The 22,500-nt window shown below is 49.2% G+C and overlaps 6 protein-coding genes across 11 annotated transcripts in view; 4 read left to right on the forward strand and 2 right to left on the reverse strand.

The window, feature by feature from the left end:
* The window catches only part of LOC109522916 (plasma membrane calcium-transporting ATPase 1-like), a 16,176-nt gene extending 14,388 nt beyond the window's left edge, over nucleotides 1-1,788 (forward strand). Inside the window, exons 19-20 of the mRNA XM_019881746.1 lie at nucleotides 71-263; nucleotides 955-1,788. Coding sequence (XP_019737305.1) covers nucleotides 71-263; nucleotides 955-1,326 — 565 coding nt within the window. The 3' untranslated portion in view covers nucleotides 1,327-1,788. The remainder of the gene's footprint in view (nucleotides 1-70; nucleotides 264-954) is intronic.
* Nucleotides 1,789-2,903: 1,115 nt separating this feature from the next.
* On the forward strand, nucleotides 2,904-4,932 carry bet1l (Bet1 golgi vesicular membrane trafficking protein-like). Its single transcript, XM_019881749.1, has 4 exons — nucleotides 2,904-3,006; nucleotides 3,339-3,424; nucleotides 4,165-4,221; nucleotides 4,297-4,932. The coding sequence occupies exons 1-4, from the start codon at nucleotides 2,967-2,969 to the stop codon at nucleotides 4,462-4,464; spliced, it is 351 nt and encodes a 116-aa protein (XP_019737308.1). The 5' UTR covers nucleotides 2,904-2,966; the 3' UTR covers nucleotides 4,465-4,932.
* Nucleotides 4,933-5,355: 423 nt separating this feature from the next.
* On the forward strand, nucleotides 5,356-13,229 carry deaf1 (DEAF1 transcription factor). Of its 5 annotated transcripts, XM_019881849.1 has the most exons (14): nucleotides 5,356-5,600; nucleotides 5,631-5,652; nucleotides 7,372-7,469; nucleotides 8,136-8,262; nucleotides 8,601-8,750; nucleotides 9,295-9,434; nucleotides 9,527-9,592; nucleotides 9,887-9,922; nucleotides 10,002-10,125; nucleotides 10,352-10,492; nucleotides 11,335-11,594; nucleotides 11,978-12,079; nucleotides 12,870-12,959; nucleotides 13,076-13,229. In XM_019881849.1, exons 1-14 carry the CDS (start codon nucleotides 5,472-5,474, stop codon nucleotides 13,175-13,177), a joined length of 1,587 nt encoding a protein of 528 aa, XP_019737408.1. In that variant the 5' UTR covers nucleotides 5,356-5,471; the 3' UTR covers nucleotides 13,178-13,229. The 5 variants fall into 5 exon arrangements, with proteins under 5 accessions (XP_019737408.1, XP_019737405.1, XP_019737406.1 ...); XM_019881846.1 differs by having other exon boundaries at nucleotides 5,356-5,652; XM_019881847.1 differs by having other exon boundaries at nucleotides 5,356-5,652; nucleotides 12,873-12,959.
* Nucleotides 13,230-13,941: 712 nt separating this feature from the next.
* Nucleotides 13,942-17,831, reverse strand: LOC109522924 (D(4) dopamine receptor). Its single transcript, XM_019881753.1, has 4 exons — nucleotides 17,198-17,831; nucleotides 16,508-16,620; nucleotides 15,539-16,110; nucleotides 13,942-14,275 (listed from the first exon to the last, which is right to left on the reverse strand). Exons 1-4 carry the CDS (start codon nucleotides 17,435-17,437, stop codon nucleotides 14,043-14,045), a joined length of 1,158 nt encoding a protein of 385 aa, XP_019737312.1. The 5' UTR covers nucleotides 17,438-17,831; the 3' UTR covers nucleotides 13,942-14,042.
* A 287-nt stretch (nucleotides 17,832-18,118) lies between these two features.
* Nucleotides 18,119-21,390, reverse strand: LOC109522995 (cytosolic 5'-nucleotidase 1A). Of its 2 annotated transcripts, none has more exons than XM_019881827.1 (6): nucleotides 21,218-21,390; nucleotides 19,936-20,043; nucleotides 19,723-19,858; nucleotides 19,445-19,567; nucleotides 18,556-18,668; nucleotides 18,119-18,438 (listed from the first exon to the last, which is right to left on the reverse strand). In XM_019881827.1, exons 1-6 carry the CDS (start codon nucleotides 21,377-21,379, stop codon nucleotides 18,202-18,204), a joined length of 879 nt encoding a protein of 292 aa, XP_019737386.1. In that variant the 5' UTR covers nucleotides 21,380-21,390; the 3' UTR covers nucleotides 18,119-18,201. The 2 variants fall into 2 exon arrangements, with proteins under 2 accessions (XP_019737386.1, XP_019737387.1); XM_019881828.1 differs by lacking the exon at nucleotides 21,218-21,390 and adding an exon at nucleotides 20,725-21,032.
* LOC109522997 (GRAM domain-containing protein 4-like) overlaps nucleotides 21,305-22,500 on the forward strand; it is a 6,561-nt gene continuing 5,365 nt past the window's right edge. The window contains exons 1-3 of the mRNA XM_019881829.1: nucleotides 21,305-21,391; nucleotides 21,959-22,144; nucleotides 22,405-22,500. The exon at nucleotides 22,405-22,500 is cut by the window's right edge and continues 7 nt beyond it. Coding sequence (XP_019737388.1) covers nucleotides 22,040-22,144; nucleotides 22,405-22,500 — 201 coding nt within the window. The 5' untranslated portion in view covers nucleotides 21,305-21,391; nucleotides 21,959-22,039. The remainder of the gene's footprint in view (nucleotides 21,392-21,958; nucleotides 22,145-22,404) is intronic.

Here is a 22,500-nt window from a genome sequence, read left to right on the forward strand (position 1 = left end):
CCCCGGGCGGCGGCGGCGGCGCCCCCGCCGAACGCCGCCGGCTGAGCGCCCTTTGCCCCTTTCTCCACTCCCAGCTGGTGTCCAGCGTGCCCACCCGCTGGCTGAAGTTCCTGAAGACGGCGGGCCACGGCACCAAGCAGGAGGAGATCCCCGAGGAGGAGCTGGAGGAGATGAAGGATCCCGACGAGATCGACCACGCCGAGATGGAGCTCAGGAGGGGCCAAGTGCTGTGGTGCAGAGGCCTGCAGCGCATACAGACGCAGGTCACCCTCCCTCCCTTCCTTGCTTCCTTCCTTCCTTCCTGCCAAAGGTTTTCGGGGAATGAAAAGAAAGCGCGACAAAGTTGGCAAACAAAAGTCCAGTGAGAGGATAAGCATGAAATTTTTTTTTTTTTTTTTTTTTGTGTACGTCAAAGTTTGACAGGACGGTCAAAATTATGTTGTGGTAATGTAATTCCACTCTCTGCCACCAGATGGCAATACATTAGCACATTTGACACTGCGTACATTTGAAAGAAGAAGAGTGAAAGCAGGAAGTATTTCGGGCCCAGCCTGGTTTTGGCTGACAATCTTCTTTGTACGGCTTCTGAAGACGACCTTAACCACCGGCCCTAGGTAGAGGAGTGATGGGAAAACAAATCTTCATGAAGCACTTTTTGGACTCCTCTAGGTGCTGCGTTTGGTTTAAATATAAAGGTGCGTGCAAAGGAAAAGCATTAAAATTCCACTGCATCTTCAAACCAAGCGTGCTTCATCGATTACATGTGCTTCATGAAGCTTCATTTTTCCATCACTCGTGTACAGTCCATCTTTGGGGGTGTCCATGTCAGGTTACGCCTCTCTGAAGGCGCGACTAATCCGTACAAGGTCAAGCATACGCTAAAATCAAATCTCCTTGCCATTTTAATGACGCCTCTGTCTGATATTCAAATATGGCGTTTGACGGTCTTTCCAGATCCGCGTGGTGAACGCCTTCCGCGACAGCGTGTCCCCGTACGAGAACCTGGAGACCCCCGAGTTGCGCAGCTCCATCCACAACTTCATGAGCCACCCCGAGTTCCGCATCGACGACTCGGAGCCTCACATCCCCCTCATTGACGAACTGGAGGTCGAGGACGAAGCGCCCACCAAGCGCAACTCGGTGGCGGTCGCCAACAACGCCCCCGGCGCCGCCCCCCCGGAGCGGGAGCGTCCCCTACTGCCAGCCGCGCACCTCAAGGACCAGCAGACCCCTCAGGCCAGGGCCGCGGGTTTGATCTCGGCCAATTGCGGGGGGGTGCCGCCCTGTCCCGGGAGCCCCCTGCACAGCTTGGAAACGTCGCTCTGAAGGAAGCAAAAAAAAAAAAGGAAATGGCCACCTGATGGGCGGGGAGCCAGGCAGAAACAGTTTTTGCGTGACGAGCCATGAACTCTCGCAGGTGTGCTTTAGCAGAAGGTGACTTGTTAATCATAAAAATCTCGCTTAGATATTAACGTGATGGATCTGTGACCTCGTGTTTGTAGGCGGCCAGGTTGGTTGGTGTCTTCATTGTATGTCGTGTGAGTTTTTGTAAAGAAAGAAATGGAACTTAGGTCATGGTTTTCACAGTCACAAGGAAGGAAAATGTTCCATTATCTTCTTATTTGAATTCCAAAATTTGAAAGGAAATAGAAAAACATCTTTCGTCATTGAACATATATTCACTGTCATTCATTCATGGTTTCATTTTTATATATGGAATGTCCACATAACTTGAAATGATACATTTATGGTCCTTTTTTAGTCATTAAAACATCTCTTTGAATTGAATATTTAGACTGCATTTTTATGCGCACGTTTTTTTTTTAATTCAAGGGATATTTGTTTTAAATGAATAGCATTTGTCAGTTTTACACACAAATTTGGGAGTTTTCATCAAGTGTGATTTCAACACACTCATCGTTATGATGGGATAATTGTTATAAATTCACTTTTGGATTCTGAGGAAGTGGTGGGCTTTTGTACTCACGGACCTAATTTCATTTTTAAAACAACCAATTGGCCTGGTCATTGGTAAATGAGGTGAAATCAAAAGTTAGAATAGTATTAGTTTTACCAAAATGAGGCAGAAATTTGTTTTAATAGAGGTAAAATATAATATTTTAATGTCATTATCGTTTTAATTGCAAACATAATTCGTCAATCATTTGGTACATTTGAAAAATGCATTGTGCATCAAATTATTGATCTTACCAATATTTTTATGAACCATTTCCCCTCAATAGCCATGAAGCACGTGGCCTCGAGAGCCCTCTAGTGGACATCCCGCGTTATAGCGATGTGAACAAGGTACACTTTATAGACATTAGTGCCATCTAGCGGTGTACTGAGAGACTGCAACAATCCTAGTTTAAAGCGGGTGCATTTTGAAGCACGCGCAACTTCGGTGCCGCAGAGTGACCACACTTCGCAATACTGTAATACCATCTTTTTGTAAATGTGACGGCAAAATGTCAACCTAAAGGCCTTCTTTTGGCGCACTCCATGCAATATAATTAGCGCTCACTTCACATTACATCACAGACGGTCTTTCCAGATCTGCCTCAGTGCAGATGCGGGCTTCCTGTGTGGAGTTTGCATGGTAATTGGACACTCGATTGTCTGAAAGTGTGACTGCTGGAGTGAATGGTTGCTTTCTATGTGTGCCCTGCGATTGGCTGGTAGTACGCCCGCGACTCTCGTGAGGATGAACCGCACACATCAAAGTTCAAAGTCAACTTTATTGTCAAATGTGCTCTTTATACTACAACATACAGCACAGTTGACATTTCTTTCCTCTCAACCACGTGCAAACATGCAGTGCATTAAAAACACACACAACTAAAAATAAGGATAATGGATGGATGAATATTTTAAAAGTAAGCTCAAAAGAGACCGGGAACTCTTAAACTGAAATCACCACCGGCACTTCTGGTTTGCGCTCCTTGTCCAATCACGATTGCTTCCGTATGACGTCATTCGCCAACATGGCGGCGGACTGGAACCGAGGTAGATCCTGTATTTGTTTTGACACGTCCGAATCGGGAAAAGAATCACGTTCATAAGTACACCTCACCGTGCTTTTAAGTTTGGATTTACGATCATTTGCATCTAAAAAAATAAATAGTAGAAATACAGTTGCCACGTAGGTCGCCGTAAAACAAGACTCGAAATTGACGCGTTTGTTTTTCCATCTGGCGAAGTGTTCGTGGTGCTTTTTGAACCTAAGAGTTGTCCCTTTAAATTAAACGTACGCCAGGCAACGTGGAGGCATCTGATGTCGTGTGTGTCACACGATGAAGTACTGTGTCATAGAAGCTGCGACGTGTTTATCCCTGCAGGGCATGGCTCGGTGGAGGACATGCTGGACGTCGAGAACAAGCGTCTGGCTGACAACTTGGCCACCAAAGTCTCCCGACTCAAATCTGTAAGTAAATCAGCCGTGTCACCGTCACAAGTGCGTAGCCACACTGTCTTCAAATTAGGCTACTCTTAAGAACAAGATGACTCGCGTTAACGTAAAAAATAGGTCTCTAAATAATTACCTGATTAGTATCAGGGGGCGGGGGGGGTAACTTTTATTAAATATCACTTGTCCAGATACTGCAGTATGACATAAACAGTACAGAATTAATGGATAACTAGTTTTGACAGTTTGTTCAACCGTTGTCGAAGTTACTGTTATAACAAGAAAATGTTTTCAATATCTCAGCATTATTTATTAGGCATGAAAATTTGAAATGATGGCACAGATAAAAGCAAGCATCATGGAAGTTCGCCTCCTTGGTTTGCTTTCGCGGGCCACATAAAATGTGGCGGGCCGGATCTGGCCCGAGGGCCTTAGAGTTCGACACCTGTGAAGTCGTGGTCGGATGGATGGTTTAATGAAGATTGAGCCACGCTTCGCCCCCTGGTGGTCGGTTGACTGCTGGTTGAGGAAGCGCTGAACACAATGTGCAGCAAGTGGCGTTTCAAATGTTAGAATGGCCGACTGATTCGTTTAATTGTGGCTGCCAAATTGTGATCACAATTAATTGTGCAACCCGAGACAAGCCCCCCCACCCCCCACTTTAACCGCTCTCATTTTGGGTCACCATAACTGCAATGTGAAATGTTAATTTTGAGTAAGCAAGATAGTGGCTAAGCGTGTGGAGCCTTCTCTGACAGCTGGCGTACGACATTGACAGAGAGGCCGACGATCAGAACGACTACTTGGACGCCATGGTGAGTTCAAACCGATTGTGTCCGTCAAAGTGGGAAAGCGGCGGCGCATTTTGACATACTTGCCGCTCCCGCCAGGACTCCAACTTTCTGAGCAACACGAGCCTGCTGGGCGGCAGCGCCAAGCGCTTCTCCAACATGATGCGCTCGGGACGCGACAACCGCCGCATCATGTGCTATGTCACCATCGGCCTGGTGGTCTTCTTCTGCGTGCTCTACTACGTCGTCACCAGGATGCAACGCTGAGCCGCTCGCCATCTCTCGGCCGCTCCCGCCGCACACGACCACAAGACTGCACGGGAAGGAAACAGTTGAGGGGAGGGGAAAAAAAAAGAAACAAAACAAGGCGAGCCATGGAAGCGATCTGCAGGGAGCAGCAAAGAGTGCGTGAGCAGCAGCTGGGAACCGAAAGACGTTGTTTTTTTTGGGGGGGGGGGCATCCAGATTGAAGAAATGCGGATTCGTTTTGGTTAAATTCTAGTGGTTGTGTACAGTTAAATTTCCTAATGACATTACAGTTGACTATAGAGTTTGTAAAATACTTAGTGACATCTTCAATGTAAATGTTCCTGTTCTGCAGTTGGCAAAAGACTGATTGCTGCATATTTATTCTACCTTTTTAGTTTGTATCGATGTTTGTAGCTTGTCAACTGGCTTTTCAATTCCATTCCGCTTTTGTGTTGACTCTTTTTGCAAATAAATGGTTAAAATGTGCATGATATATACTGTACAGGGTTGAAATCAATGGGCCCACAGTGAATGTGTCACTCATATGATGTGCGCTTAAAAATGAAAAAATGCATATTAATTTCAAATAATTTTGATGACCCTGAATGTTATTATTTTTTAAAAGTCACGTTTTATTGACATGATTTACATTCTTATTAGTACAATACCAGTATTTACTATTTTTCCCTAGTCATTGGGGAATTTCAGAATAAGATGCATCCAGTGTGTGTTTCATGGTAACGCGAAGCGGAAACTGGCGTTTCATTCGGGAAACGATCCATTCTCTTCGGCCTCGCTCGGCTTTTTCCGGCGACTCGTTGAGGGGGACTTGTGGAAAAACAAACCGCGAGGCGGCGTTTTCTCTCTGCGGTGGCCTTGGCATCGCTTCGAAGAAAACGTCGTCGTCGTTTCATTTTTCCTTCAAATGAAGTGAGCTCATTCCCGACCGACTCCCGAGTCCTTCCTCGGCGTTCCCCGTGGCTCTTCGGTCGATTTCGGCTCTCGTCGTGTCTTTCGCCGGAGGAATGGACGAAGCGGAATCGGCGACGAAGGCGCTCGGGTTGGACGAACCCCGCAGGCGGGCGGGCTCGGATACCGAGTCGGACGCCGAAGTCTCCACGATGGCCGTCATGGCGGCGCCGGAAAACATCGACATGGGGGCCGAAGCGATGCCGAATCCCGACGACGCCGAGTCGGCTTTCGCAGGCAAGGCGGCGAGCTCCGAGCTAGCTGGCAGGGCAGGCCGCATCCTAGCGCCGCCGAGTGGCGCTAAAAGTCAAAAATTGCCCCACTTCCTGCTTCTCACAAAGAGCTTGTTCTTATCCGTATTTCGTGGTATTTGCAGTTCGTCGGGATCAGTACCGCTTCTCAAAACAATTGTACACTAGGCATCACAAGAAAATGGATTGCGTCTATTATTGCTAATGTCCTGTAAAGCATTTCTAAACAAGCAATCTTGTTGGTAAAAGTGTCTCCGGACCCCGTTTACTTTTCCCGTCATTTAAGTATTACGGTGATCGTACGCCGTCTGATCGTTTTGACTTGAGAAGGAGTGCGCTCATTTTTATGTTTCGTGATATAACTGCAGTCCACCGGCATAAAGAATCAAGAGCTTCAATCAAGATTCATCGAAATTTTCCCCACAAAACTCAGATTGTCTATTTGGTCATTTTAACTTTGCACCAACCTTGTCTCCTAATGTCGCCGAGCACCCACAAGGAGTTTATCCTTATCCGTATCCGCTGAATTTTTAGTTGGTCGGCATCATTCGAAAATGTGTTCAATCACGATTTACCGCAAGAAAATGCTGCTGACGTGTCGTGTTTCCGCTGCTCTCCAAAAATTGCCAAACTGAACTCTGTTTCTTCATTCGGTAATTTGGAATTTTGGGAATTTGCGGCGAGTCTCTTACCTGCAGTTATCAACCACTGAGATTGTGTTGACCTAATTTCATATTTCGTGATATCTGCAGTCCGTCGACATCGATAGTGAATGTGCTTACTCAAGATTTACAGCAAGCAAGTGCTTTTTTTCCTGTTGTGTACTCATACTACTTGCCCAAGTAAAGTAGTAAAGCGACCCGAAATCCTCAAATACGGAGTTGATTGATTTTCCCGTTTTCGTCACGGCTATGGCTCGGCGGCGTAAATATTAATTGCAGTTCCAATCTGGATTCACGCATTAACAAGTGCCTCCGTGTTTCCACTCGCTCGATAAAAGCCAAACGAGCTGCAATATCAGAACGTTCGTTCTGCAAAAGAAATGAAGAGAACGAATGAACTTGTCTGGACATTTCATCATGAATGGGCAGCAATGACAAATGTGACTGAATGAAGATTCACCACAAGCGAGTGCCGTCATGATGTGTTTGCCCCAACGTTGATGAACCGAATCCCGTTCACTTATTTGAGAAACAATTTTAACCTTGCAGTTCACTCCGTTACATGTATCATCAAAAACCCGCGACCAAGACCAGAGCGCCTCAGTTCAACGTTTCATGAGCTCGAGAGTAATTCAATGTGATTCAATCCAGATGAATGCTTTGGCTACACAACAACAACAACAACAAAGTAGCTTGACCGAACTGTTCCCGCACTGAATGAAAATGTTTAACTTTGAACTATAATTGAATTTCTCCCATGAAGACAAGCATTGATGCATTAAATGCATCCCTCTTTTCAAGTTGTCTGGTGACTACCGGCTAGATGAAATCATGATTTTCATGTGATATCTTGGATAAGCAGGGGTCACCAACTCCGTTCCTGGAGGGCCACTATCCTGCTGGTTTGAGATGTTCTCCCTCCTCCAGCACACCAGATTCAGGCGGAGTGGGTGACCCCTGCCCCCCCCCCACCCATAAGAACACCAGCGGTTGTGTGGATCAATTAGGCAAGTGGTTTTGATTCTGCTTATGTCCCGGCGCAGAGGTCTCCACGGTGGCGGTGGAAGACGTTCAGGCTGCAGACGACAACGTTTTCACCACCCCGGTGGATGCGGTGGAAAACCTTCCGGAACACGTGTTGGTACAGCTAAACACACGTACAGTATACACGCCCTAGACTCAACTCAAGTGTCTTTCTCAAGCACTTGAAAACAACCCCCTCGGCATACAAAGTGCCGTACATGGGGCGAAAAGAATTTATGTAACAACAAACCATCAAACAAATTTATAATTAACACAGTAGAAAGCACAAAAACACTCCAATTCCAAATCAAGTCTCATACTGGGTCAAAAGACAAGCTTGAAAGCTGGGTAGGCAGGGGGATTGCCCCAACGTCCAATTTCAAACCACTGTCCTGTTGAAGACCCAAGTTGGAGACTGTTGGCTTAAGATAAGGAGCCAGGGGGCCCAGGTCCACAGGATGGGATGGACAAGGGCCGCTGGAACCAAACACTCTCACTTCTGTCTTCATTTCATTGACATTCAAGAAATCCAGTCCCATCCAGGTCTTGAGATTTTCTCCAGACCGGATACAAGGGGCCTCAATGAGAAAGCCTCTTTTTTTTGCTCAGCGGGACATCGATCTGACAGTCATCTGCATAGCAGCGGAAGGAAATGCCAGGTTTCCTTAAGATGGAACCCAAAGGGAGCAGATCCCGTCAGAACAGCGGAGGCCCCAGAATTGAGCCCTGTGGGACACACACATTCAGTCATACGTGTGTGTGTATTTCTGTTTGCTCCTGACAGAGCGGAAGGAGCCCCCTGGAGCTGGCCGAGGGTCTGAGCGGCCAGAAGACCACCCTCATCGTGGTCCACACCGACACGACAGTTGGACAGCAAGACCGACTCAAGTCTGCGTCCGCCATCTCGACTGGTAAACGCGCACGTCGCGCTCTGTGTGCACGTGCGCCTCTTTGGATCTGTGCCGGCGTGTGTATCGTCTCCCCTTTGCGTGTCCAGCTCTGCCTGTGTCTGTATGTTGCAGTCTTTGTGTGTGCACGTGTGTGGACATGCATCTTTCTGTGTGTCTTCAAGTATCAATGTACAATACAAAATGTGTATCATTGCGTGTCTGTACATTTTTGTGTGAGTGTGTGCGTGCATGCGCATTGTTCTCTGCATGTTTTTGTGTGTCATTACATGTGTGCGTGCATCTTTTTCTGTGTGTGCGTGCGTACGTGTGTGACGGGCTCCCCCTGTTTGACCGCTCAGGCCTGGCGACTCCACCCACTCCGCCGGCTCCTCCCCAGGACAAAGAGCCCGCCTCCAAGTACAACTGGGACCCGTCGGTATACAACAACGAGCTGCCGGTGCGATGCCGCAACAGCAGCGGCGTCCTCTACAAAAGCCGCCTGGGCTCCGGTGAGCGCACCAGCCGCTGCGTGACGCGTGCGTGTCGCGTCGCCGGACGTGGAGCCGTGACTGTTCGGCTCAACACCGTGGCAAGAGAAAACAAAAGAATAGAGCAAAACTCCGCACTTGGTGGGGATGAAACGCAACCTCCGGGGCGCACGCCGCAAACATCTTGGGACATAACACAAAATGGCAGACGCGTTAGACACGCTGCACATGCAAGGCTACCTTGTGCGTATGCTACATGAATACACGATGGGATGTCGACGCAATATTGTGAGTCACCACCAGTAACATTTTGTGCGCCCACAATGTTGTGCCATTTTTCCAGAATCTTGGGTCACGTTCCCACAATGTGATGTTTTTCAGACCGATACCAATACGAGTACTCAAACTGCTGAGTATGCGCCGATACCAAGTAACCGATACCACTGGTCCTTGTGATACGTGAAATGCGAGTGCAATTTAAAGATCACCCTCCAGCCTGACAGGATGAAGTGTTTTCCGTTGTCCACTTTGAATTTTGCGTAACATTTGCGCTTTGTGTGTTGAGGCGGTAAAGGTCGCTGCATCAAACACGATCAGCGGTGGTTGACACCCACCGAGTTTGAGGCTCTGGCGGGTCGCGCCAGCAGCAAAGACTGGAAGAGGAGCATCCGCTACGGAGGGAGGCCTCTGCTCTGCCTCATACAGGTCCCGACACGTCTGTGTCCGTCCGTCCGTCCGCCCGCGCGCGGCCCCGAGCGCTGCCGCCTTATACCCGGATCTCGTGTGTCTGCGCGCAGGACCGCATCCTCAACCCTCACGCCGCCTCGTGTACGTGCGCGGCCTGCTGTGACGACATGGTCCTGGTGAGGCGCCGCCGATTCTGGTGCTGCTTCGATGTTGCATGATTCACTCCGATCAGGGTTTGGCTCCTTCCAATGATGACGTGATTCACTCCCGTGTTGCGATTCGTTGCACTCACAGAACGATTCATTCCTATTGCGATGTGAGTCGCTCCAATTGTCTGATCGAGTCGCAATACGATGCAAGTCATTCAGTGACCACATGATTTGGGCCAATTCTGATTTGATATGAGACGATTGACTGCATGTTGTGGTTCTGCGAGCTGATATGGCTAATTGTGTATTTGTTGTTCTCAGGATGGAGACTCCTTGGAAGCCGAGAACATCACAATGGTATTCTTTGAGGGGAAAATAAAAATCTCCAAAAGTGTTGTCTCCTGCTGCCACCCAATATGATGTCGGTGTTCAACAGAACGGCCCAGTGCGGCTCTTCGTCCCGTACAAGCGAAGGCGGAAGGAGACGGAAACGTCGGCTGTTCCCGCCAAAAAGGACGTCCCTGCCAGCAAAAATATCACGCTGAGCCCAGGGACCACATGTGAGTCACATGACCGATGTCCAGGGACGCCCTGGGACCAAAATTCGGTCCGGGAATAGACACTTGCTGAACAATTCTCATCGATTGTGGGGGTGGGGGGGGTGGCCTTCATATGCCTAAAGGTCGTCAGTGAAGGGGTGTGTTCGTTGCGCGCTGAAACGTCCTCCATGAAGTCACTTCAGGTCATGCAAAGATGTGTGATGTTTTTTTTTCTCTCCTCTTGCAGTCACGGTGTCACCGATGGGTCAGATCGCCCCGTCGGGGACGTTGTCTTTCGAGCGCTCGCCCAGCAGCGACACGGCCGCCGCCGCCGCCGCCATTATCTCGGACGCCTCGGCGCAGAGCGAAGTCTACGCGGACACGGCAGGTGCTCTGATTAGCGCGCCACACATTCCAATGAGCATACGGATCCCTTCAAATACGATGCCGTGCATTGCGATTGACTCCAACTGCGGTACGATTCCCTTCTAGCAGCGGGGTTCAACTCATTTTTGTCGCGGGCCACTTTGGAGTTTCGGTTTCCCTGCGAGGGCCATTATGACTGTGAATTTTGTTAAACCAAATGTTGAGCCACCTCCACATATGACAGACACAGCGAACAACAAATTGATAGATAGCTTGTTTTGAAATCAGAAGTCAGGAATAATGGCTTGTTTAAATATTGTTGTCAAGGATTTGAGGTGACAATTTGAAATTTTGGTTCAGACTTGAGCAAGCATCATGAAAGTTGACATGCTTGAGTTGCTTTCGCGGGCCACATAAAATGATGTGGCGGGCCGGATCTGGCCCCCGGGCCTTAACTTTGACACCTGTGCCTTATAGGATGCGATTCGCTCTGATTACGATGCACTTCACTCCCGATGCAATACTGCGCCTTCGAGTGCCAATACGATTACCCCCAATTGTGATTTAGGATATGATTCACTCTCGAATGATGTTTCACCCGACGTGCAACACAATTCTTTTTTTCTTGCACAATTCACTTTAATTACAATACGGTGAATTCCGACGATGATACGATTCACTCTGATGACGGTGCCATTTTTTTTTTGGGGGGGGGGCGTGGTTGTCTGTACTATCCGACGAATCTTTTAATTGACAGATTAATCGATTGTTAAAATAATCGGTCATAGCAGCCCTATGCCTAGAACACGAAGGGACGCGTCGGCGTTGAGCGAGGCCCGAATGACTTCTCTCCCGTGCCATCAGTGTTGACGGCCTTACCGGCGTTGGCGCTGTGCCCCCAAGCCAAGATGGCGGTGGCGTCCCCTTCGCCGTCGCTGGTGGGCACTCTGGAGGTGGGGCCTGTGGCGGGGGCCACCTTGGCAGTGGGTCCGCCTCTCTTGAGCGGCGGCCCCGCCGACGCCTGGCAGGGCCTGGAGGAGATGGCCAACACCCTCATGAGCAACGCGCAGCAGCTCAAAGCCTTGATCGAGCAGGCCAAAAGGGACAATAAAGGGCACAAGGAGGTAAGGCTGAGGCCCACAACACCGCCAAATAATCACTTGCAACAACCGAAGCTTCATGAAGCACTTTTGACTCCTCGTGATGGCGCTCTCGGTTTAAAGATGGAATGGAATTTTAAAACCTTTCCATTGCACGAACCTTTGTATTCAAACCAAGAGCACCATCTAGAGGATTCAAAAGATATCACAAGTGCTTCATGAAGCTTCGTTTTCCCGGCACCACTCACAACTCACATCACAGAATAAAATCACAATGTCGATCCTCCCCAGCCCCCCTGCTCTCTGAGCAGTTCCCCACAAATCCTCCAGTTTGGTTGGATTATCGGCATGCGCGTACCCATGTGAAGGGCCGCCACCTCGTTGACTGCGTGTGTGTTTGTGTTCAGTGTGCTGTCAGTCAGTCCTTCCAGAACCAGATAACATTCCAGACGCCGCCGGACGACACACAAGCCAAACGGAGCACCGACATCGCTGAGGTCATCCTCAATGTAAGTTTTCCAAACTCAAACTCAAGTCTCATGCCGAGTCCAAAGCCATGAATAAAAATGAGCTTGAAGACGAGTTTGTAAGATGGCCAGCGAAGGGGCTTGCCCAACATTCATTCCAAAGAGAAGGAGCGGCAACGGAAAAGCCTCCGCTTAGTCCTCGCAACATCTACTCGCGTCTGGTCTCGTGGAGACCCGAGGCACCTCCGAGGGGGAAGGTGGGGCCAGGCCGTTTCAAGATTTGAAAACAAATAAGAACATCTTCAAAAGCACTCTAAAACGTATTTTTGGAGCCAGTGAAGACACGCCAGAGTAGGAATTACGTGCTCTCTCTTAACGAGTACCGGTCAAGAGACGAGCAGCAGCGATCTGGAGCAACTGGAGATGCGTGATGGAGGATTGTCTGACTCCAAAGTCAAGTGCATGACAGTAATCTGGCCGGGATGTGACGAAGGCACGAACGACTGTTTCAAAGTGCTCTTGGGAAAGCAGAGGCTTGACTTGAGCCAGCCGCCAAAGATGAAAGATGCCGGATTGGACAACGGCACCAAATTTGCCGCTCCAATTTCAAACCACTGTCCAGTTGAAGACCCCAGGTCGAGACCGTTGGCCTAAAATCATGAGGAAGACTTGCGACTTGCACATGCTGCGCATGTGGCGAGCCAGAAATGATTCACCGTATAAGATACATCACACGCTGTCCTTAACGTACATTTTTGGACATGTCTTCATTCCCAATGCGCTGCCATACATGGGTGAAGATTGAAACGGCACGTTCGTGTGGTCTTTTCAGCAGATGTGCGAGAACTGCGGCCGCGTGGCCCTCAGCGAGTGCACGGGCTGCCGGAAAGTCAACTACTGCTCCACTTTCTGCCAGAGGAAGGTGAGTGTGCGGGGCAGACGCACGTTCCAAGTTGACGTCAGTGTGCACTGGTTTGTTGTTTTCACATTTGAGTATGAACGATGACATATGAGGACATTTCCGTTTCACCCTTGCAGGACTGGAGAGATCATCAGAACAGCTGCTTCCAATCAGGAGGAGGCGGGGCCGCCCCGGAGGACGAGCCAATGGCGGCCCTTGGCATGGACAAAGTGAAGTGAGAGGGCGTGGCTGGACCCGCCCACTTGAATCCTTCCTCACCATCACGAGAGAAAAACTCACGAGACAAAAACAGAGAATATTTTTCTTTGGAGTGGAGGCCTTTCTTGATCATCTTCATGTTTGCAAGTTTTCCGCACTCGTGTTTTGCATATTATATATGTGTGTGTGTGTGTGTGTGTGTCTATACACACACAATATATATATATATATTGTTGTCATTGTCTGGTGCCAAGATAAAATTGACACAAAGCCAATTCAAAGTATGAATTGATTCACTCAAACTCGGTTGAAGTTGTCGATGAAGTTGTCTATGAATTCAAAATTCATTTGACCTCTTCAATCTCAATGATTTCATTGTTAGATATGTTTTCATATACAGTCAACAAATGATTATTGAGTTGGTAGTTCATATTTTAAAATGTAATTCATGGACCATGAAATCAATTCATTTTTTTGATTCTTATTTGAACTCTTTTTTTTTTTTTTTTTTTTTTTTGCCCATCTATTTCCTTTTGGGCAAAAAAAAAAAAAAGAAAAATGAAATCAGATGTTGAGTTAAATAAGTACAGATGCTCTGAAATAATTTGTAAAAAGTCAAACAATTTCTTGACAATTCCAATCAATAATGTGGAAATTCCATTGACATGTCATGAAATAAAGAAATGGTTGATATTTCTTTCATTTTGGCATTCGGTCCCATTCCTAAAAAAAAAAAAATCCATCATGAAATAAAATCACATACAAAAATAAAAAAGTTTGCGTTGAAAGCTTTTATTGTGAAAAGATGAGACTGACTTTGAAAAAAAAAAGTTCCCGTCTATGGCGCGCCGAGCAAACCACGACAGCAACAAAGAGCGAGCGGGTTCATGCGGCGCCGCGGCGGGAGGAGCAGCAGCAGCAGCCGCGGCGCAGGAAGTTTTTGAAAAAGCGGCGGAACTCTGCGTTGAAGGCGGTGTAGATGACGGGATTGAGTGCGCTGTTGACGTAGCCCAGCCACGTGGCCACGCTCATGACGGCCGGCGGGATGTCGCACGCCTGGCAGCGAGCGCGCACGATGTGCAGCACGAAGAACGGCGTCCAGCACAACAGGAACACGCCTGAGACCCCCCCACACCCCCAAGAAAAAAAAAAGGGTCAGTTAGACACGGGCAAATATCATGGCGTTACGTCGCGCCCTCACCTCAGCGTCACAGTTGCTTTCCTTCGCCCATCTATGGCGTTCCCCAACATGCGTTCGCAAGCGGACTTTGATCAAGCAAAATTGCGGTTTGGTTTGGTTCGATACCATACGTCATTTGTCGTGTTTGGTTTGACAGGAAGCTACAAAGTAAATGTAGGTCAACATTTGCATCCGCGGTCGAATTTTTACTGGCAACGCGAAGCAATAAAGAACTCGGAAATCTCATGTCGGGTCCCTTGCAAGTCGAGGGATCGCTGTAAACATTTGCTTGTAGGCGTTAGTTGCCAAAAGGAATTCCAAATGTGCACCTTGGACGCAACAGAGCGTTCCAAGTGAGTGAGTGTCGGGTGTTCAAAACGTTGAATTTGCAAAATGCGGCCATTTTTACTCGCAGTGTGAAAGGGGCTTTTGACACAAACACAAACTCTTGTGCGTTGAAGGAACATTTCACGCTGGCCCTCGCATCTGAGCAGTTTACACGCTGTAATTGGCTTTCAGGATTAAGGCGGTGCAGGATTAGCCGCCGCATGCTAAAGGGAAGCACTTCTACGCATTAGCGCTGCGCTAGCCGCTATTAATAGGCGCAACTTTTCCCGCTGATTTGTTCCGCCGCCTGAACACGCAAAGGCAGTAAAGATGGCGCAAGGACACGGACGAGGTACTGTCGCCTCGACCGGCAGTGTGAAAATTGCTCGCCACACAAACGCCGTCCCGCTTCTGGGACGGCTTTCACGCCGCCTCCGATGCGACCTCAGAAGAAAAAGCAAACCGCCGGGTTGACTTTATCTTCAACTCTGCAGGGCCCGACATGAAGCCTTTTGAGTGGCGACACAAGCAGCAACCGAGCCTGGTTTGAAACACGGCTGCACCGTGCATTAAATGCAGGCGATCTCACGTGTGTAGCAGGGGTGAAAAGAGCAAAGCTGGGTGATCGGTTTTATGGGTACAACTCGTGTTGAGTATTAGATTTGAAAAGACAAGAATATCGCATTTATGGATGAAATTTGGTTGGGCCAGCATCAGTAAACTTGAGCCGCGTGGAGGCCACGGGCCATCGGGCCACTGTTAATCTCGGACTCTGAATCTGGGAAATGGGCTGCTGTGACAGGGGCTTTTCCACGCAAAAGCTGTCCCGCCTCTGTTGCAATCAACCTCCGAAAGCAGGTTGATTGCTGCGTACCTACGACCACAGGCAGCACCTTCATGGCCTTCCTCTCGCGGGTGTTGATCTTGGCCCTGCTCCTGCGCCGAGGTTGGGGGTTGAACTTGACATCGGCGAAGCTGACCGTCGGCGCTCGTCCCGAGGACGGGGGAGCGGCGGCGGCGGCGGCGGCTTGGTCGGCCGGTTCCCGCTCGATGACGGGCGGCAAAAGCGGCGGCAGGCCGGCCAAGGGCGGGAGCGAGGCGGCGGCCTCGGCGTTAGCCTGCCGCAGCTTGCGGCAGGCCTGGATGCTGTTCCTCAGCTTGGCCTTGCGCGCCTCCTCCCAGCGCCGCAGGCCGCGGAACATCCCGCAGTAGAGCAGCAGCATGACGGGACACGGGATGAAGAAGGAGCACACGGACGAGTAGAGCACGTAGTCGGCGTTCTCCAGCTTGCACTCGCCGGGGCGCCGACCCGCCACCTGGTTGACGCCCAGCATGACGGGGGAGGCCACCGCCAAGGCCAGGAGCCACGTGGCCGACAGCAGGACGGCCTGCCGCAGGTCCACGTGCTTGCGGTTGTAGTTGAGCGGGATCAGCACCGCGATGAACCTGCCGCCGAAACACACGGCGAAGTTCACCAGCGGGACCGAGCTCGTTCACTGCTGGCGGGAAAGCGAAGCTTCATGAAGCACTTGTGAGACTCCTCCAGATTGTGCTCCCGGTTTAAATGGAAAGGTGAGTGCAATGGAAATGTGTTACAATTCCACTCCATCTGTCAACCAAGAGTGCCATCTCGAGGAGTCGAAAACGATCACAAGTTGCTTCATGAAGCTTCAGTTGTCCATCGTCAGTATTCAGATTCACCAAAACGAGCCAAAGAATTTTTTATGTTTACTTTGACGGCAAACTCGCAAGTCAATGCAACAAAAAAAAAAATTGGTCCAGACAATGGCTCGTGTGTGGCAAAATCCAAAGTGGGGTCAGTGGAATCGCGAGGTGGGCGTACCTGTCGACGCTGATGGCGCACAGGTTAAAGATGGAGGCGGTGCACAGCATGACGTCCATGCTCATCAGGCCGTCGCACACGCCCGTGCTCAGCGTCCACACGCCGTCCTGGAACTGCAACACGCGCACGCAAGCAAGGTGACGACGATGCAACGCACACCTGCCACTAACTGGCCACTCCATTGGGTACAGCAGCCAAAAAAATGACTTTCCAACGAGCATACGGAAAATGATGAGTTTTCCTCAAATTGAAATTTTTTTTTTTTTTTTTTGCACATGCGTTGAACATGATTTAGAAAGACATTGTCGAGCCAACAGAGCATTCACTGGATCGGCGCCGCACGCAGCATGTCCCGAAATGGCCCATCGGCTGCCTTTCAAATGACTTCTTGACATCATTCCTGTTCAAAATCGGGACTTTCTGGACCATCTTGACAACAGCGCCTAGAACACTCAATTGACTACCTCGTGGCCTGAAATTAGATTAGTTTGCCCGTCTCCAAAGCAAGGCTTTGACTTTCAACACCCCTCATGATATATGAGCGTCAAACATCCGGACACAAACAAGCGTCGAAGTTATTTCACATTTCCCCTCCGCCTACAACTCACATAAAAATCTCTCGTTCTCAGTTTTTTCAATTTTGGTACCAAATCCAATGAATGGCTTTGGTGAGCGTAAATGAGACAAGACCTCGGAGTAGACGAAGAGGGGCAGCACCAGCACGGCCAGCAGCAGGTCGGCCACCGCCAGGCTGACGATGAAGTAGTTTGTGGTGGTCTTGAGGGCTTTCTCGGTCAGCACGCTGACGCACACCAGCGCGTTGCCTCCCACGATCACCGCGATCAGCAGCACGCCCAGCACCAGAGCGGCCACGTTGTGCCCCCGCGCCGAGGGAGACGGCGACCCCCCGGGGGCGGCGTTGTCCGTCATCTCCGTCCTCGGCGGCTCCTCTGCTGCGCCCCCCCCTGGCCCCGGCCCCGGGCTCTCATGAGGGACGGCGCCGCCGGAAACAAAACCAAACCAAACCAAACCAAATAAGAAGGTCCGCAAAGCGCTCTCGGTGGAGGATAAACCGAAGTCCTTCAAGATCCGCCGGCGTTGCTGAAAAGGAACATTTTGAGGCAAAAAAAAAAAAAAAAAAATCGTTTCTGCCCCCCTCGTTGGCGGCTGCGTTTGGCTCCGAGTCCGTCCGCCCGCCCCGCAGGCCGCCGAGGGCACCGGGGCCAAATGACACAATGAAAGCCGCTTACGAGCGGCGCCGCGGCGGCGGCCTTCCTTCGGCAACTTGGGCGAGTAGACGCGCGCGCTCACGCATGCGCGACGCGAACCACCTCACGTGGCCTGCGAGGTCGCGAACGTCACGGGCTTCGTTCGGAGACGACTGTCTCGTGTGCCTCGATGCACCTGCGCTCTTTTATATTTTGACGGTCAAAGTCAAACCAAGTTTCTTTTCATGCTTTTATTTTTTTTTATTCAACTTTATATTACTACATTTGCACCATTTTGAAAACATGTTTTGGAAAAGTTTGAGGACTTTGTTACATGAGAGTATGACTCAATTAATTGCATACGACGAACACGCTAACGCGTGCGGTACATTCATGGCAACATCAAGCGGCCATCAGCACATTCAGAAACATTCTCGCTTGTCTGTCCAAAAAGCAACGCTGCCGTCATTCGAAGGCGGTGCGACGTCAGCGCAAGCCGCTGCCGCCGAGTAGGACGTGAGGCCTGAGCAGTTCCAGGATGGGTCCGCGGGGGGCGCCGGCGAGGCAGTGGGCCTCGTCGGCGTTCAGGCCACAGGAGCGAAGCGTCGCCAAGGCGTCGCCGAAGCGTCGACGCCCGCCGTGCGCCGTCATCACCGCCACGCTGACGGGACTGCCCAGGACGCCGAAACGCCTTCGCATGGCGCCGAGCTGTGACCAGAAGCGCTGGGGGAGGGCGCACCGAGGAAAAGGTCTGACACGTGCATTTTCCGAAGAAGAACTGGTACATCGGTGAACTCTGAACTCGTGTGGTTTTCAGAAGATGAGTTCGCGTGTCGGTACCTGCGCGGACTTGGTGGCTGCTGTGGCGATGACATCATCTCCGCACAGCAAAACTCTGAGTTGCTTCGACGGGCTGGACCAAGTTTGATGGCCCAGCAGCGACGACAGGACGCCTGCAACACGTGAGCGGCCGTCGCCAGCGCAAAGTCAGAGCTCGGCCAAGGCGCAACTTTCGGACGCGTTTGGTTATCGGTGCGCTTTGAGTTTGTAAAATACAAAAGTCATTTTCAGGTTGGAAAAATCCAATTTGAACAGAAGGTCCTTTTTGTATCTATTCTTAAGTTGGCTACATTTCGGATATATTCACCTTTTTTCCCCCAACCTTTTCAATAATTTCATCCATTACAAATATTTACATGATTCAAGTCAAACAAAATGTGTAACTGAATATTTTTTAATAAATTCATCATGAGTGTGGAATGAAAATATTTTGCTTTTCATAAAAGCCATTTTCGTTTCTTTTCATCGAACTTTAGCAAAACGTATTTTGCCACCTGTGCTCTTTTCAACAGCATTTTGAAAAATGCAATCAGATTTTTTTTCGTGACGTTTGCTCATTCACGCAGGGAGGTATAATAATTGATTGGGATTTTATTTCTGCTTTCGAGCAAGCTGAGAAGAACTTTTCAAGTTGAATCGAGTATCATAATTCTTTGAAGCGCAGGTTGTACAAATGCACCACTTCAGACATCGGTGGTGGGTTGACTTGTTTTAACAAAGTCAAAGTCACCCGTTTTATCGGCAGATCATTTTGCTGACTTTAACTCGTGTATCTGTCATTTGATTCTTTTTTTATTTCCAGGTCCGTTTTTTTCCCCCTGCTGTTTTGTCACTCCACATGGTGGTGTCTGCGGTGCAGCCCTCTGGCGCCACCATTGGGACAACGCACCTCTTTGCCACACCAACGCCACTTCCTCCGGCTCTGTCGACAGGAACAGCTGCACTTGATTTTCAAGTAAACTCTCCACAAAGTCCTCCCGATCCGAAAAGCAGAAACGGCTCACTTCCAGACCTGCGAGTTCCGCGCAGCAAGTCAACGACAACAATCATTATCTTCCCAACTCAAATCATCTGCTTTTTTTAGAGCGATTAGAAACATAAAGCGGATCAGATAACGGGTTGATGGTTGATGGATGTGTGCGTTGACTCCCCCCACCCAAGACCTACCGTAATGTTTGGTGCTGCTGACGATGCGAGCGCTCTGCCGCTGCTGTCGCTCGTCGGTGGTGATGAGAAGCACGTCAAAAAGCAACGACTCGGTAGAATTTGCTTCCACCAGATGCCGATTCACACTCTGCAGTGCCTAAAAAAAAAAAAAAAAAATCCTTTTCTTTTTCAGCATGTCAACTCCGTGCGCCCCATCGTTGGTTGTTCTTGCACCTGCAGCAGTGGAAAGGCCACGCCCAGACGGTGCACTTCGCTGTCGTCGGCATCCTCCAGCACGGCCGAGCACGAGATGGCCACCACCAGTGCTTGCTCGGCATCTTTCTGCAGACACGGTAGTTTAGGTTTTAATCATGAGAATGACTTTTTTTTTAAAGCACAATAAACTACATATTATTTATTAGTTTGTTTGTGTCTTTGTTACCATTACGTGTTTTCAAGAGGGTTGCATCATAAAACGCCAGAAGATGACGTTTTATTTTTGGACATATTTATTCATATTTCTTTTTAATATTACACGTTTTTTTTGGGGGGGGGGCACAATTTGTCAATAAATAATACAAGAGGACTTTTGAAATCATGTGGCACTTACAACTTGGGTGAATAAACCCTTTCAAGGGACTCGAGGACGCTTTACTTAATTCATGAGGGCATTTAAACTTTTAAAATGGAGTTGTAAAAAATAGGAAGTCCTTCGTGCGTGTGTGCGTGCGTTTGTGTTTGACTTTCGACTCCTTTTGCCCCTTTGAGTGCGCGTGTGTGTAAATATGGAAATGAAGGCAGACATCGAATGAAAAGAAATCGTATCACTTGCCCAATACTTTTTCTATTGACAATATATCAGCTCAACAAGCAGACTACAATTAACGCCGATTTCTTCTGACTGCATGCACTATAGTGGAATTCCGTTTCCCCTTCACCTTTGTACAGAACGATTAGTCCAATGTTTATTGTTCTTTTCCTCCAGGTGTAGTTTGGTCACATGACGTTCTGGAGGCTTTTTACCTGTCTCACGTCAACGTTCGCGACGGTGGAGACCATCTCCGCCGCCCTGTCGACTCTTTGCCGGCGAAGGCAGGTTAAAAATACATGCGAATGAAACAGTTAACCCCCACTCACTCTTGACACCAGAGAAAATACGAAAACGGTCAGAAAAGTTGCTCCGCATACGGCAAAAAGTTCACTTCCGTCTTTTCTTGCCACCTCGCCGTCTTCCTCCTCCTGATTGGTGGATGACAACAACATGAGCTATTCATTGCCGCCACCTATTGGCTCAAAATTAAAACGATTCTGCTCATTAAAAATAATTCAAACGTATTTCAAATTCATCACTCATAAATCGTATCACTCCACGTTACCAGAGTTTAAAAACGAGTAAAGTAAAACGAGCTCCTTAAGAATCTCACACGATGACGTTCCCCACTTTTAAGAGCGTAGCCACGCCTACGAGCTGGCGTGAGGGTTGCCAACAAAACAAGTCAAACGGCAGTTTTTGCGCTTGGTTTTCTAAACTTCTTCCACAACCGATTGTCTCGCCTCGGACGAAGCAACCGCCGGCTCGAGAGCGTCGCGGTCGGCTTGGAACTTCATCGGAGTGCCGTTGCGGAGCTTTCAAACAAGTTTGCTTTGCAGACGCAACTTGTTCGCTCGTGAGCAACATTCTTCAGTTCAGGTGTGTCCCGTCTTCGGGGAGCTCGAACGCGATTGGCTGTCTGACACCTTCAGCGGCCACACTATGAGGTACCCTTTTGCTCCGCCACAATCCAGTTTATTAGTGTGTAACTGGCGACCAAACTATTGGGAACGGCTCCAACAAAAAACGTTGTCACCTGTCAATCATAACCGGGCACGTGCACCTCCTGTCTTGGGCTTGGAAAGCCAAAATAATCGGCACGCGCGCTCACTGATCATAGTCCGTAACCCTTTCTCCTGCCCTGTTGTGGTGAATACATTTGTGGATTGATGGAAGACCCGAATGCTGTGAAAACACCCGATTGTGGCCACGTCCCGCATTTGTTCGTGTTTGGTTCGTAGAAAACCGCCAAGACAGGCGAAGCCAACAAAGCGACCGTGAGATAGATGCTCGTACCTCTTAAACGGAGGCAAACATGGATGCAGAAGAGGCTCAAGAATAGAACCCTGCAGAACACCTCACAGGAAACATTTAGCTACAAAACCCTATCACGTCGCTCCCTTATTACGTACCCTAAGTGATTTTTTTTTTCTCTGCCCCCTGCAGAAGTCAGTGCAATCCAGGGAGACGGCAAGCTGCGGCACGGGGTGGCGTCGTCGGTCGGGCCGCGTTTCACGAGGCTCAACCATGCGGCGGCGCCTGGAACGGATCCGGAATTGGGGCCACAGGCGGGATGATATCGTGGATCTGTCGGAGTCGCCCGACATGTCGGATGCAGAATCCAGCGAGGAGGTGCGAAACGGAACACACAAACTCACACGGCTGCGCCGAGGTTATAAAAAAGTCTCAGTTGAAGGAGAATGAGAGTGAAACCTGCGGCACTTCGCTGAAAGAGGCCACTGAAAATCCAGTGCCTTTTTCTTATCCAATAAAAAGCATGCACGTCCAATGTTTTTTTTTAAACCAATATTTCAAATGACATCGTATATATTCCAAATGGATCCTTCACGGTGTTTTTTGCCCTTCCCTCAAGTTGTTCTGTGTCGGTTTAGGTCGTTTCAGCAAACTTTTCCGCATCTCAAGATGAATCCAAATCGGATCTGAATGAGATGAAAGGACACCTGGAGATGGCCTTGTTGGAGAAGCAT

The sequence above is a fragment of the Hippocampus comes genome, unplaced genomic scaffold, assembly GCF_001891065.2.
Source record: "Hippocampus comes isolate QL1 unplaced genomic scaffold, H_comes_QL1_v1.1 scaffold299, whole genome shotgun sequence".
NCBI lineage: Eukaryota > Metazoa > Chordata > Actinopteri > Syngnathiformes > Syngnathidae > Hippocampus > Hippocampus comes.